At 41.6% G+C, this 15,278-nt stretch overlaps 2 protein-coding genes and 1 pseudogene across 4 annotated transcripts; 2 read left to right on the top strand and 1 right to left on the bottom strand.

Moving 5' to 3' along the window:
- Positions 1–212: 212 nt before the first annotated feature.
- On the bottom strand, positions 213–4,937 carry LOC129484604 (uncharacterized). The gene is made up of 2 exons (XM_055282884.2): positions 4,663–4,937; positions 213–2,249 (listed from the first exon to the last, which is right to left on the bottom strand). The coding sequence occupies exon 2, from the start codon at positions 1,990–1,992 to the stop codon at positions 802–804; it is 1,191 nt and encodes a 396-aa protein (XP_055138859.1). The 5' UTR covers positions 1,993–2,249; positions 4,663–4,937; the 3' UTR covers positions 213–801.
- On the top strand, positions 334–8,139 carry LIPT2 (lipoyl(octanoyl) transferase 2). Of its 3 annotated transcripts, none has more exons than XM_055282916.2 (2): positions 334–5,398; positions 6,280–8,139. In XM_055282916.2, exons 1-2 carry the CDS (start codon positions 4,933–4,935, stop codon positions 6,507–6,509), a joined length of 696 nt encoding a protein of 231 aa, XP_055138891.1. In that variant the 5' UTR covers positions 334–4,932; the 3' UTR covers positions 6,510–8,139. The 3 variants fall into 3 exon arrangements, with proteins under 3 accessions (XP_055138891.1, XP_055138892.1, XP_055138893.1); XM_055282917.2 differs by having other exon boundaries at positions 334–5,436; XM_055282918.2 differs by having other exon boundaries at positions 4,912–5,169.
- A 3,158-nt stretch (positions 8,140–11,297) lies between these two features.
- LOC129485288 (probable ribosome biogenesis protein RLP24) lies at positions 11,298–14,638 on the top strand (annotated as a pseudogene).
- The last annotated feature ends 640 nt before the right edge of the window (positions 14,639–15,278 follow it).

Below are 15,278 nucleotides of genomic sequence, written 5' to 3'. Positions count from 1 at the left end.
CGTGTTAGCCAGGATGGTCTCGATCTCCTGACCTTGTGATTCACCTGCCTCAGCCTCCCAAAGTGCTGGGATTACAGGCATGAGCCACCGCGCCCAGCCCCAACAGTATTTTTTAGACATACATAGCATTCTAAAATTTGTATGGAAAGGCAAACGAACTAGAATAACTAAAACCATTTTGAGGAAAAAATAAAGTGGGATCAATCAGGCTATCTGATTTCAAGATTTATTATATAGTTACAGCAATCAAGACTGCAGGGCAGGTTGAATATCCCTTATCAGAAATGCTTGGGACCAGAAGTGCTTCAGATTTTTTTTTTTTTTTAGTTTGAAATATTTACACATACACAATGAGATAGCTTGAGGATATGATCCAAGTTTAAACACAAAGTTCATTTATGTTTCATATACACTTTATACACATAGCCTGAAGGTAATTTTATACAATATTTTAAATAATTTTGGCATGAAACGAAGTGTGGATACACTGAACCATCAGAAAGCAAAGGTGTTAACATCTCCGCCACCCATGTGGACGATCTGTGATTGGCATCACCATCATTCCTGATTCTGAATTTATATGTTACTGATAAGCAATCTTTTTTCACACTTATTCACACATAAGTACTTAACAGTAAAAAATATGACATACCAGTAATACAACGAAAAAAATAGTGTATTCTGGTTAAGTAAGCCAGCACAGTAGTGTCACCAGAATACCTGTATCAGCTGTTAAGCAACAATAACAAATAACAGTAGGCTTTCAGTTTCCAAGTATAATGCTGTGTTTTAACTAAAAGGTTACTGTGCACTGTATTTTATTTTTAGGCGAGAAGAAGCATCAGAAGCAGTTGAGGGACCAAGAAGTGGGTCCTGTAGAGAGGAAGAAGTATTCCTCTGGATGGCTTTTTTAAATGTTTCTTTCAGAGTCATCTGCCTCATTAATGATGCCTTTTGTCTTAGAAGTCTCTCTTTGATTTTATAAACTGACATGATTTCTTGCTCTGTTATGAATGCATGCTGCTCTAGTCCTTTAATAAGCCCATCACACATTTTTACCATGTCATCTATAGGCACTTTTTCTGCAGTGTTAACATCATCTTCATTATCATTATTATCATGATCATCTTGATTCAGAACCATTTTTGTTACTTCACCATTGGACAATGAATGAACAACTGGAGCCTCATTATTACTGTTAAAAACATCTTTGATATCCTCTTCTTCCAGCTTACTGACAGTCTCTGGATATGTATTTTTTGTATATGTAAGGAGGTCAGACATTATTTTTTTCTCACTTGACACATAGAATCCTTCAAAGTTACCATCTTGTTCATCATCATTACTGCACTTGCCAGTAAACTTCTCTGCTGCTTCATGACCAGAAGATGCTTTACTGCCACAAATCTTTAAAAATTTAATGCCATGTCTTTTCTTAAATTTCTGCAACCAGCCTGTTGAATATTCACAGTTCCCCTCAATTTTTAGTTCATTGTGATAGATCTTTGCTTGTTTCATGATCAGCATACCATTGAGTGGCAAGTGTTCACTGCGACGCTGACGGATCCACTCTTTCAACACACGATCAAGATCTTCATTTTTAGCTTTATGAAGTGTTTTTCTATTTTTCATTAATATCTGCTCATCACTTTCAGCATAAAACTTCAACAGTTTATCCTTCTGTTTCTTCAGGTCATATATGGTGGTCATTCCAACACCATACTCTTCTGTAAGATGTTTCACACTTACACCACTGTCCAGTTTCTCCAACAACTTTACTTTCTGTGCTATAGATAAACACAAATGCTTCCTCTTTTTCTTATCATTGACATTCACAGGGGTATCTTTAGGTCTTTTTGACATTTTCAACAATATATTTACACCACACAGCAGAGAATAAGCAAACAAATGCAGTGAGTAATGCGCATAGGTCTTGGCCCCATGTGGGGCATTGGGGGAAACCTGTTGTTGGCGTGTCCAGCCTGCACACATGCCATTTAATTACCCTTTGTGGGAATGCATGGGGGAAATCCAGGTGTGAGCAGAAAAACTGCAGCAGAAGAGAGCTGGGAGGGTCTTTTTCCCTTTGGGGATGTTGCATGAACTGTGTGTTGTGCACCTGTGTTTTGACTGCAACTCACATAAGGTCAGGTATGAAATTTTCCATTTGTGGCATAATGTCATTACTCAAAAAGTTTAGGATTTTGGACCATTTCAGATTTCAGATTTTTAGATTACGGATGCTCAGCCTGTATTGGTAGAGGAATAAACACATAGATCAATGGAACAAAATACAGAAACTGGAAATAGGATCACACAAATATGTCCAACTGGTTTTGACAAAGGCATAAAAGCAATTCAATGAAGGAAATATAGCCTTTTGAACAAATGGTGTTGGTGTAATGTAACATGCATACGCAAACAAACAAAAAAGAACAACAGCAACAACAACCAAAGTTTTACATCTGTTTTAAAAATTAACTCAAAATGTATCATAGACTTAAATGTAAAATAAAAAATCTTAAAAAAAAAACAGGCAGTAGAATCTCTTCAGGATCTAGGGCTGGGCAAAGAGTTATTAAACCAAAAGCATCAATAAAAGGAAAAGTGGATAAATTGGACCTTATCACAATGACAAACTTTTGCTCTGCAAAAGATACAGTTAAGAGGATGAAAATACAAGCCATACACTGTGAGCAACTATTTACAAAGCACATATTTGACAAAGGGCTAATATTTAGAATATATAAAGATATCTCAAAACTCAATGGTACAAAAAAACAATTAATTAGAAAATGGGCAAAAGACATGAACAGACATTTCACTGAAGGAAATATACACATGGAAAATAAGCACATGAAAAGATGTCTTACATCATTAGTCAATAGGGAAATAAAAATTAAAATCACAATAAGACACCACCACACACCTATTAGAATGGCTAAAATAAAAGCTAATGCTCATGAGGATGCAGACAAACTGGATCATTCATACACTGGTGGTGGGTATGTAAAATGGTACAGCCGCTCTGGAAAGCATTTTGGCAGTTTCTTAAAAAACAAAACATGTAACTACCATGCAACCCAGCAACTGCACTCCTGGGCATTTATTCTGGAGAAGTGAAAACTTATGTTCACACAAAAACCTGTACATAAATGTTTACAGTACCTTTACTCAGAATATCTGAAAACTGGAAACAACCCAGGTGTTCTTCAGTGAGTGAATGGCTAAACAAACTGCGGTACATTCATACTATGGACTACTACTCATCAGTAAAAAGAAATGAACTATTGATACATGCAACAACTTGGATGAGTCTCCAGATAATTATGCTGAGTGAAAAAAAATTCTATAAGGTTGCATTCTGTATGATTCCATCTATACAACACAGACGTTTGCCAGGATTAAGAAGCAGTGTAACTACAAAGAGCAACATGAGGGATCCTTGTGGTGATGAAAATGTTCTGTATCATGACTGTATCAATGTCAGTATCCCGGTTGTGATATTGTACTACAGTTTTGCAAGGTGTTTCCATTGGGGGAAGCTGGGTAAAGGGTACATATAATCTGTCCGTTTTATTCCTTACAACTGCATATTAGTCTCCAATTTTCTCAAATAAAACATTTAATTAAAATAGTACATATGTGATTTCTCTTGTCCAAACCCTGATTAATAATTTGAACCCTTCATCAGACTGGAAAATTTCTCTTCTATTCCTAGATTGCTAAGTATTTTGGTCAGAAGAGGTGTTTATTTTTGCCAACAGATTTATCTGTATTTTTTAACATAATCATAGCTTTTCTTTAAAAAAATTTTTGTTTTATTATTTTAATGAAAGCTTTTCTCTTTTAAGGTAAATTACATTGTTTGATTTCAGAATGCAAAACCAACCTTGCATTCCTGGGATAAACCCTACTTCATCATGATGTATTAATCCTTTTATAAATTGCTGGATTTGATTTGCTAATATTTGCTTAGGATTTTTATGTCTATGTTTATGAAATGTTTTTCAGACACCTATGGTGTCTGAAAAGTCCTCAGTAAAAGTTCATTGAATTCAGACTTGTTTAAATGATATTCTAACTGCAACATAGCTGATGTTGTGGTCCAGACACCCCCTCAGGGCCTAGACAGTCATTCCCTCAGCTTCTGGAGTTGGTTGCTGACGATTCACAACTGAGTCCTTCTCTGGGGGCCACCCTCCACCAAGGGAAGCAGTCTTGCCAAAAAAAAAAAAAAATCACAGCTCCTCCCCAGGTATAGCCTGTATCCCTGACTGGTCAATGCAAGGATACGAGTTTCTGGCCCCCTTGCTTTAATGTGGAACTACTCTGAAAGGTCATCGTAGGCGCCAGGCATGCCTTGGGATTGGTCAAGGCCTCTGCTGCAACTGTTTTGCAGGCCAACTTCTTCCTCTGCCTCCAAATTCCTGCTTCCTTCACTTTCTCACAGGTGCTGATCTTTAAGTTCTCCCTACCTCCACCAATAACCTTGTAGGCAAGCTAATCTCCCTCTTGCGTCCCCCAGGGGTTCAACACAGGACACACCACGTTACCCTGTTTTATTTTTCTTTTCATAGCACTTAACACCTTATATGCGAAATAATCTTATTTACTTAATAATTAAAATACTTATCGTCTTCTGTAAGAATGTAAGCTTACCAGGACAGATCTTTCTCATACGCTATGCACCGCTGTATCAAGGGCCTAGGGCAGGGCCTGCAGAACACAGCAAGCACTAAATACTGGTTGTTGAATGAACCGATGAGGCCGGCCCTGCGCTTTTGGTCGTGGGATCACACATCCCACCTCCAGCTTTTAACACGCACCTGGGAGCTGCGGCTCGGGGTGTGCCCCTGAGTCCCCGCCCCTCAGGCCACGCCCCCGGGCCCAGGGAGAAGGCGGGGCCCCGCGGACGCAGCGGTGGGCACGATGCGGCAACCCACTGTTCGGCTGGTGCGCCTGGGTCGGGTGCCGTACGCCGAACTACTGGGGCTGCAGGACCGCTGGCTGCGGCGGCTGCAGGCCGAGCCAGGCACTGAGGCCCCGTCGGGGACTGAGGCGGGCGCGCTCCTGCTCTGCGAGCCCGCGGGACCCGTGTACACGGCCGGGCTGCGCGGCGGCCTGACGCCCGAGGAAACTGCGCGGCTACGGGCCTTGGGCGCCGAGGTGCGCGTCACAGGCCGCGGTGGCCTGGCCACCTTTCACGGCCCGGGCCAGCTGCTTTGCCACCCAGTGCTCGACCTAGGGCGTCTCGGCCTGCGTTTGCGCATGCACGTAGCGTCGCTGGAGGCGTGCGCCGTGCGCCTGTGCGAGCTCCAGGGCCTGCAGGACGCCCGCGCGCGGCCCCCGCCGTATACGGGCGTCTGGCTGGAAGATCGCAAGATCTGCGCGATCGGTGAGCGCCGCGGCGCAGGGCGGTACCAGAGAGCCGGGGTCGGAGCTTGAGGCCCGGGGGCGGGGTCTGACGGGGCTGGACCAATGGAGGTGAGGGTAGAGCTCGGGCCGGAAGGAGGCGTATCTAGCGCGGGTTTTGAATCACAACTACCCGCTGCGTTTGAGTTTTTAAGCCCCTTCTCAGGTGTCGTATATTCAGAAGCAGAAGGCTCCTCACATCTAGTCCAACACACATTTCTGTGAATGGAGAGACAAGAGAAGTGAATTGCCAGGTTACTTCCTGCAAATCACAATGTCATGGCAAATAAGGGTGCTAATTTTCAAACTTTTTTTTTTTTTTTTTGGGACGGAGTCTCGCTCTGTCACCCAGGCTGGAGTGCAGTGGCGCAATCTCTGCTCACTGCAAGCTCCGCCTCCCGGATTGACGCCATTCTCCTGCCTCAGCCTCTAGAGTAGCTGGGACTACAGGCGCCCACCACCAGCCCACCTAATTTTTTGTATTTTTAGTAGAGATGGGATTTCACTGTGTTAGCCAGGATGGTCACGATCTCCTGACGTCGTGATCCGCCCGCCTCGGCCTCCCAAAATGCTGGGATTACAGGCGTGAGCCACTGCGCCCGTCCCCAAACTTTTTTTTTTTAAGTATTGGAATCTGTTAAAAGACATTTCCTGGAATCCTCATGATGAGTGCAGCTGTCTTGAAGCCACGCACCCCTTCCTTTCATTTGTTTCCTTTTCCCATCTGGGTACAATCCCTTGTTTCTCCAGAAACAAAATTTGAAAACCAGTGATCTATTCCAGTTCTCTCATCACCCTGAGAGGGACACCAAAGCCCGGAGAGTAGAGGGTATCTACTCTAAGACCCTTTGGCTTGCCCTGCAGGAGTCCGCTGTGGAAGGCACATCACATCCCACGGCCTGGCTCTCAACTGCTCTACCGACCTCACGTGGTTTGAGCACATCGTGCCCTGTGGACTGGTTGGGACAGGCGTCACTTCCTTGAGTAAGGAGCTCCAGAGGCACGTCACCGTGGATGAAGTAATGCCACCTTTCCTTGTGGCCTTTAAAGAGATCTACAAGTGCACACTGATCTCAGAGGACAGCCCCAACTGAAGAGTACTCATGTTATAACAGCCAGGATGCTCCTGCTTTGGGAAGCACGAAGTCTGACTCGAGTCACCTACTGAAACGCAGATTTTAGACCTGGCCTGTCATTCACTGATCATGAAACTAAGAACATACCATGAGCTCTGAGCCACTGTTTTCATATGTATCCTATTTTATTTATATCTTCCCCACCTACCTCAGAGATACTAGATGTGACAACACTGTGAAAAGCAACACACGCTATATAAAACATTAGCACTGCTATTGACAGCAGTGTCTCAGCTTAGAGAAATTCAGATGTCATAGATTGTCCTTTCTCGATGTTGATGCCACAGATTGTCATTTCTCGATTGTTGATTCCTCAGTACTGTGTCTAACTGAGCAATTCTGGGCTCTAGTTCCTTTGATTTTGTGGGAATCAAATCTCTGAATGGCCCAGGTGAAAGTGATGTGATGTAGTGCTTTTTCATTCTCAAGAGACCTGGGTTCTTTCTGCAATAAAGGGAAAAGGGAAGAACCTTCGAAGAATAAAATGGGATCTTACCTTCCTGGGTTTGATTCCACAAGTTTGATAATTTAGCAGTTTTTAGTTGGGTTACCCTGAGCTAGGCCAAAGACTGGACGAAGGATAAGAATAATTTCTCACACTGTACAAATGCCAAAGATAGAATTGAGTTTTTCTTATATGAGACCTCTAAGTTTGTAAGGCTGCGTATTATCTGTTGCTGTGTAACAAATCATCAAAACTTAGTGACTTAACAGTAAACATTAATTATCCTGTTTGTGGGTCAGGAATTTGGGGGAAGCTTAGCTGGGTGTTTCTAGGTTGGGGTCTCCCACGAACTTGCAGTTAAGATGTCAGCTGGAATTGCACTTATTCAAAGGCTTGGCTGGGCTGGAGGATCAGCGCCCCATATGGTGCACTCACTTGCCTGGTTAGTTGTGGTTGCTGACAAGAGGCCTCAGTTCCTCACCATGTGGACCTCTCTATAGGGCTGCTTAATTGTTCTCATGACAGGGCATCTGGCTTCCCCTAGAGCAAGTCATGCCAAAGAGAGACAAGCTGGAAGCCACAATGTCTTTCATGACCCAGCCTCAGAAGTCACATAGGCATTTCTGTAGTCTTCTAACAGATGAGCCCTGTTCAGTGTGGAAGGGACTTCACTAGGGCGACAAAAGGTGAGGATTATTAGGGACCATCTTGAAGAATGGCCACCACAGCCTATTAAGAATGGAAAGAGCCTCAAATGAGAAGTCAGGGGACCCTGGTTCCAGTTCTGGCTCTGTGGAAAAGTCGCTTACTCTCTGGTCTTCAGTTTCTCCTTAAACCAGTGCTGTTCAGTAGACATACAATGCAAGCCACATTGTAATTTGACATTTTCTAAGATCCATGTTAAAAAGGTAAAAGAAATGGGTGATGTTATTTTTATTTTATTTTTAAGAAATGAGGCCTCACTGTGTTGCCCAAGCTGGTCTCAAACTCCTGGGCTCAAGGAATCCTTCTGCCTCAGCCTCACAAAGTGCTGGGATTACAGGTGTGAGCCACCATGCCTGGTCTATGATGTTAATTTTAATATTTTAATTAACCCAATATACAAAAATATCAATATAAAGCAATATAAATGTTTTCTTGAGATATTTCATATTCTTTTTCTCATGCTGAGTCTTCAAAATATAGTGTGTATTTTACACTTATAGCACACCTCATTTTGGACTAGCCACATTTTAAAAGTGCTCATTGGTCACGTAAGGACCGACCATTCTCACATCTAAAGTCCTTTTGAGTTCCCAGGGTTCTGTGGTCTCACTGGCTTTTAGGAAGAAAGGTGAATCCTCCTACATCTGAGGTCTGATTTTTTTAATGCAAGTAATTTATATCAATTATTCAAGCTGAAAAGGACTTTAGAGGTATATTCCTACCCCCTCATTGTAAAGAGATGAAAGCAAGGCTTAGGAAAAACCTTCTCAAAGTAAATTAATGCCAAAGCCAGCACTGAGTCTTAGGTATAAGCCCCTTTCTCATGCTCTTTTCCTGCTGTGCACACTGATTTAGAGCTTGGAACAATATGGTTTACGTGTCATGGACATTCCATCAATATTACTTGATTGATGGCTTATCACCTGTAATTTGGTCCATATTCTTCCTGGGCCTTAGTTTCCCATCCACAGGGCTACTGCTGCTGTTGTAGGGGTGTGGGAGTGAGGAGTCATTGATAATTACTTTGTGTTATTATTGCCAAAAAAGAAAATAATTATTCCAGGAAAAGTGGAGTTAGATTCTCATAGATGGGAGGCCGTGCACAGTGTTTCTACCTATCTGATACTCAGCCTCCCTCTCTAGCAACCCTAACAAATGACCACACAACTTGTTCTTGAATGCTTCCAGAGACTGGAAAAGAAATAGATATGTACTCAGCACTTATTTATAATGCCACATACGGTCATACTGTGTTAGCCTCTTAAGTACATACTCTCATTTGACAGCCTGTTCCATTCTTCTGGACCATAGAGAATCTGTACACAGTTGTAGTGGCTGATTTGCTTGACCTTCCTGAACCTGTTTCATTACATGAAACAAGGATAGTGGTAAGAATTAGGTGACATAATTATATCATTGTAGCATATAGCATTGAGGGTAATGTTGGCCCAGAGTCAAAGCTCAGTGAATCTTATCACTACTGTTACCGTCTGTCCTCCATGAGCCTTCTCCAGGGAAATTATCACCGGATCCTTCGAGTTCCCCTCAAGGCAATAGGCTCCGCAAGAGTAGAGCTGCTTCTGCCTTGTTTCCTTCTGCATCTCCAGCATGTAGCACTGGGCTTGACATACAGAAGGCTATTTGAAAATATCAGTTAAGGGGGATTGAACTATTTAAAGTCTCCTCCCATCCTGCCCACCTGTCTGTGCACCAGCCCCAGCTCATGTGTGTCCCATTAGGTGCAGCACTCACGGCTGAGCGCAGCAGTCTTGGTGTGGACAGACCAGCACAGAGTACAGGAAACTGTTGCTTCCTGTGCTGGACTTGGGGGATACAAACTGGCCCTCATGGTGCTGGCCTGCAGACGTGTTCTCTTTGGCTTATGGGATTTTATGTATGTGTGTATGTATCTGATTAAGTTTAGTAATTGCCAACATTTAAAAAATGGGAAATTGTCATGTAAAAAATTGGTCTTCTGGCTTCTCATGAAAATTAGAGAGATCTGGAAACATTGGGCCATCTGCCTGACAATTGGAAGCAGGTATGGTTTTGTTGTTGTGTGTGTGTGTGTGTGTGTGTGTGTGACGGAGTCTCACTCTGTCCCCCTGGGTTCAAGTGATTCTCCTGCCTCAGCCTCTCAAGTAGCTGGGATTACAAGCATCCACCACCATGCCCAGCTAATTTTTGTATTTTTAGTAGAGACGGGGTTTCACCATGTTGGCCAGGCTGGTCTTGAACTCCTGGCCTCAAGTGATGCACCCACCTCGGCCTCCCAAAGTGCTGGAATTACAGGCATGAGCCACCGCGCCCAGCCAGAAGCAGGTATGTTTTTAAAATTGCATTTTCCAGTTACCTGCAGCACCTCCCCTCTCTTCCCCACTTGTTGACATTAGCTTCCTGGCCCCTGTAGGCATTTGAGTTGGTGACCCCTAATCCAGACATTTCCTTGTTCTGAGACACAGCAGAGTCTCAGTGGACCCATCACAGTATTGGTTTTATACCGTAGTCATGAGGAGCCCTTTAAAGAAGTCCCTGGCCCCTGGCTCAGGGCCTGGCACAGAATAGGCAGCAGAAAATGTATGATAGTTTTTAATCTTCACCAAGTATTTCTGGCTCTCTGCTTTCTGGACACATGGCAGGATTGTGTTTTGTGGCCCCAACATGGGTGAGTAGGGGCAAGGTTAACTTCTTCTGGTTAATTTATGAATGGAGGTGGCATGTCACTTCTGAGCTGGAGCATTGACTAGCTGGTGCCAGGCCCTTCAGAATTTCCCTCTGGAACGGTGACCAACAACATTGAAGATGGTGGCTGCTTCCTGAGGGACTGCGATGATCAGAGCCCTCTGCTGACGATGGACATGCATTGGAGTTCAGCCACTTACATGTCACAGCACAACCTAGCCTGCTATAACTAATGTAATTGTTTATATTAATCAGAACTCTTATATTTGTAAGTGTAGAAACCCAGTTCTAGCGTAAGCCAAAAAAAAAGAACAAGGGTGGGGGTTATTGGAAAAGATACTGGAGTCTCATAGAATCCAAGAGTAAGGCAGCAGCTGAAGAACAGAACCAGAGTGTGAAGCTCTTTAGGAACTTAGGTAGTCTTTTCCCTCCCACTCTCTGTCATGCTTTGTGGCATGTGTTCGCTTCATTTTGTCTCGCTTCAGTCCAGCTTTTTCTATTTCCCAGGCTACCTGGTGGAAAATGGCTGCTGCTGCTCCTGCCACTGCTGCTGCTATCCATGAATGTTGGGGTAGAGTCAAGGTTTCTTACTTGAGCAGCTGGGTGGATGGATGCTAAAGATATTGCTGGGATGGAGAACACCAGATAAGGATCAAGTTTGGAGAGGAAGATGATGAGTTCAGTTTTTGATAAATCAAGTTTGAGATACTCATGGGAGAGGCAAGCAGAGAGGCAGTTGGGTCTGTAGCATGAGTGGGATGAGTGAAGGTTAAGGTGCAGAAGCTCTAAGAGGAGAGCAGAGGACTGGTAAGTGTGAGACATGGGCTGTGTGAGGCACAGGCTGGCAAGGAGGAGTAGGCCAAGTAGACTGAGAAGTAGAGTATAAGTGGTGCAGGGACACAGAATGGGACATCATGACTGCCTCATCCTCTGGCAGTCTCTTCCTCCGGCAACCCAGCAAGATAGGCAAGGTTATTTTATGGATGAGAAAACTGAGGCTCCGAGAGGCCAAGTGCCTTGTGAGAGGTCATGTTGTTGATAAGGGCAGGGTGAGTCTGAGCTCCCAGTGTGGGCTCTGAAGGGCAAGTGAGGCAGGCCTGCAGGAGGAGCCCCCAGGAACAGGTGGTCCGTGGGTAGGCAAAGCGGGAGGATGTAGAGCAGGAGGCCAGAGTTAGGCTGAGGTCTAGCTGTGGCGTCAGGTCAGGCTACTGCTGCGGGTTCCTGGCTCTCCTTCCTGCTTGGACAGATCCCACCTCCGGTTTCCCATTGGAGCCTTTCCTTAAGGAAGGAAGCTGAGTGTATGAAAGAGGATATTTAACACCCTGGCTTTCCTCCTTTGAAAAAGTCTCTTCTTGTTTGTTCAGAGTCTTTTCCTCAAAATAAACAGATTGTCCAGAGTCTGGTGTATGAGTGCTGAGGGTGAGGACGTGACCAACTGCAGTTACTAGTCCAGTGTCTTGTTCCCCCACCGAGACTGGCAGGAAACTGAACAGAGCCAGCTCTGGCAGTGTGATCAGGTATCAGACACCTCGCTTTATGTAAAAGTCTCTGACAGGGTCTCCCTGTGTTTCCCAGGCTGGTCTCGAACTCCTGGGCTCAAGAGATCCTCCTGTCTCAGCCTCCCGAAGTGCTAAGTAGGATTACAGGCACCAGCCACCACACCCGGCTGTAAAAATGTACTTATTCTCCAGCCTCTTTTGTATAAACTGTAGTAAGGGATAGGAGTAATGATGTTATCTGTGAAAATAGCCACCATTTACCCATAAGACAAAACTTGTTAAAGCCTCCTGAGTCTAACCTAGTATATCAGGCCCTTTTTCACACACAAAAAAATCCTTTTCGGGATTTAACGGAATCTGTTGTTTCCCCTACGTTGAAAAACAACTCTAAGACACTTTAAAGTACCTTCTTGGGCTGGGTTACATGGTTCCCAGCCTAGGTTTCAGACTTTTGCTTAAGGCCAGTTTTAGAAACCCTTGAATTCAGAAAAGTTAATTCAGAAATTTGATAAACACAACTATTTAAAAACTAACTGGAAAGATTATATATTCTTTCTGAATATTCAGAAATTATGCATCATTTTCCTTCAAGAATGACAGGGTCAGAATGTGGAATTCCAAGATACCTCTTGACTTCCTCTCAAGCTGTGTGTGTGGTCAGTGGAGGCCCATGCGAGCTCAGCATGTGTACTGAGAAGTGTTAGTTTCTTTGGGGCCCATCTACCCTGACCGCATCATGATGTTCATCTGCAGCTATTGCAAGGTGTTCAGATTGTGTAAATACAAATGGCATAAAAACTTTAAAAGAAGTGCAACTCTCGAAAGGTTAGGTGGACTAAAGCATTCTGTAAACCAACTGGTAATAATGAGCTTACAGTGGATAATTCATTTGAATTTGAAAAATACGGAAATTAGCCTGTCAAATACCGGCAAGAACTATGGAATAAAACTACTGATGCAATGAAGACAGTTAAAAAGATCAAACAAATGCTAAGCTAAATTTATAATGAACAAATTGAAGAAAAATAAAGGACTACAGAAAGTTCAGGACATCAAAGAAGTCAGGCAAAACTCATCTTATCTTGACGCCTCTCGCAGGCAAAGGAAAGCAGCTAGAAGAAAAGATGATACAACAGTTATAACAGGATGTAGACATGGAAGAGGTTTCCTAAAAATCTCATTGGCTATAACTGTTTCTATATTTACATTTGAAAATCCCCTTTGGAGACTCAGAACCTCTAAATTATTAACTTATTTTTTATATAAGGTCACTCAAATGAAAGGTGATTAAAATATCATCTACATTGCTGTCTACAAAACATCAGACAATATGGATGTTAGATTGCATCTCATTGTTAACTCTTTACTGATAGATATGTTTGTAAATACAGAAGTGAAATGTGGACATAAAATGGTTATGCTATTTGGTTAATGGTACTAGGTAACATTTCTGTAATTAATGACATTCAAAAATTTATGGCTAGTGATATATATAAAGTAAAATTTTCTTTGCAGTAAAATATGCCTTTTATTGTTATAGAAGGGAGGATATAAGGAACCAACAGTTTGTATGAAAATAGCTCAGATAATATCTTCTATTTTGATTTTAGTATTTCTTATTTTGGTTTATTAGCATCTTAGAACAAAATGGGCTTATATAATGAAGCCCAGTTATGCTGAACTGTTTTGACCTGTTTTAATTGTTCTGACAGATAATTGGGGATGAGAGCCGAATAGTGTTTGCCTGAAATGACTGACACTATATAATTTCTGCTTTGGCAAATACTCAGTTCTAACTTGTGATTCCTGGTAGAACAAGCTTTATTTTTTGAGCCTAGCAGTGATCTAGAAGCAGATGTTATCTCAGTGCCTTTTAAAATTTGTTGTGTGGTTTTCTTTTAAAAAGCCACACAATAATTTTGGAAAACAATGTATGGGTAGAACATCTGTCTGTTATTTGCACACAAAACCACTTTTAGTGGGTACAAAGTTAAATTAGGAGGAATGTGTTCGTATGCCCTATTGCACAGTAGGGTGAGTACAGTTAATGTATTGAATGTTCTTGCTACAAATAAATGATAAATGTTTGAGTTGATGGGCATGCTAATTACACTGATTTAATTGATACACATTGTATGTGAAACAGTACATACACCATATTTACAGTTATGTATCAGTTTAACATTTTAAAAAACATTTCTAATGTAAAAAGTATCTCTCAAACTGTAGATTAACTTCTTGATTTATATTTAAATATGAATCTTAAGCAAAATAGTGAAAATAATCATCTTGATTTAGTGTTTTTCTCCCATATGTGAATTGTATATACTTAGGTGGGGACAATAAAATCAACTGAACTGTTAGCTTAGAATAGGACTGAGGGGTAATTTTGCACAGCAGCTTTACTAAGGGTACATTGTTGCTTCAAAACTCTCTCTCTCTCTCTCTCAATAAATGGCCAAAGGGATTAGTACTTTACCTTTGGAGGTCCTCAAAGCGTTATTTGGAGTTGATAATACTTCAGCTAGAACCAAGTAGAATCTGTTTTTTTCTGAGGAGTATCAGTAGCATAAATGTGATTATAAACAAAGTACAGTTAAGATGTATGTATGCAATGACTGCTGTTTATACAAAATTTAAATCTGCAAATAGAATCAATATGCTTATGGGTTATTAAAATTGTCTAAATTCCTAGGTTCTTTATACTACACGTGTTGATTTACAAATAAATGATTTATTAAGTGATTTTTTAAAAAGTCTCTCTCTGAAAACTACCGTGGAAACCAGATTTTTGTAATCTAAATCTGATTTTTTTTATCAAATTTTTATCATATTATCATACCATTTTATAATATCTATAAAGTTAAAAAAAACTTGTACTCCCACCTAACACAATCCTTTTCACTTATGTGTGTTTTCAGTATTTGATCATGAGCAGACATATTTTTATATACTTCTAATATGTGGACAAAATTTTGTATACTTTTTTTCATCATCTGTGATTTTGTTTTTAATTAAGTCTTATGATCACACATAATTTTTAAATTTGTGTATATCTCCTCTACTTTAATCCTTTTAAGTTGGCAAAAGCACCTTTCCCAATCACAAATACACAGGAGTTCTACAGTTTTAGGTTTCTCAATGGCTATTTAAAGACAATCCTAAATTACAACTTAGTCTGACTTAGATTGTAAAGAATTCGAGTGAGGTTTAACTTGCTACTATTTTTAAAGCATTTGACCTTATAGATCATCTATAAAATGTGAGAAGTGTTAAATAATCCTTATTTGATATTACACATAAACCACACTAAAATGCCTTTCAATAAGTAAAAGGAACCATTTTAGATACAGGGAATTCAAATTAGATTGGCATAGTTAAGGCCAAAAATTTAAA

Source organism: Symphalangus syndactylus, chromosome 6, assembly GCF_028878055.3.
Source record: "Symphalangus syndactylus isolate Jambi chromosome 6, NHGRI_mSymSyn1-v2.1_pri, whole genome shotgun sequence".
Lineage (NCBI taxonomy): Eukaryota > Metazoa > Chordata > Mammalia > Primates > Hylobatidae > Symphalangus > Symphalangus syndactylus.
Note: the sequence above shows the minus strand (reverse complement) of the source record. Positions and strands in the feature narration are given on the sequence as shown.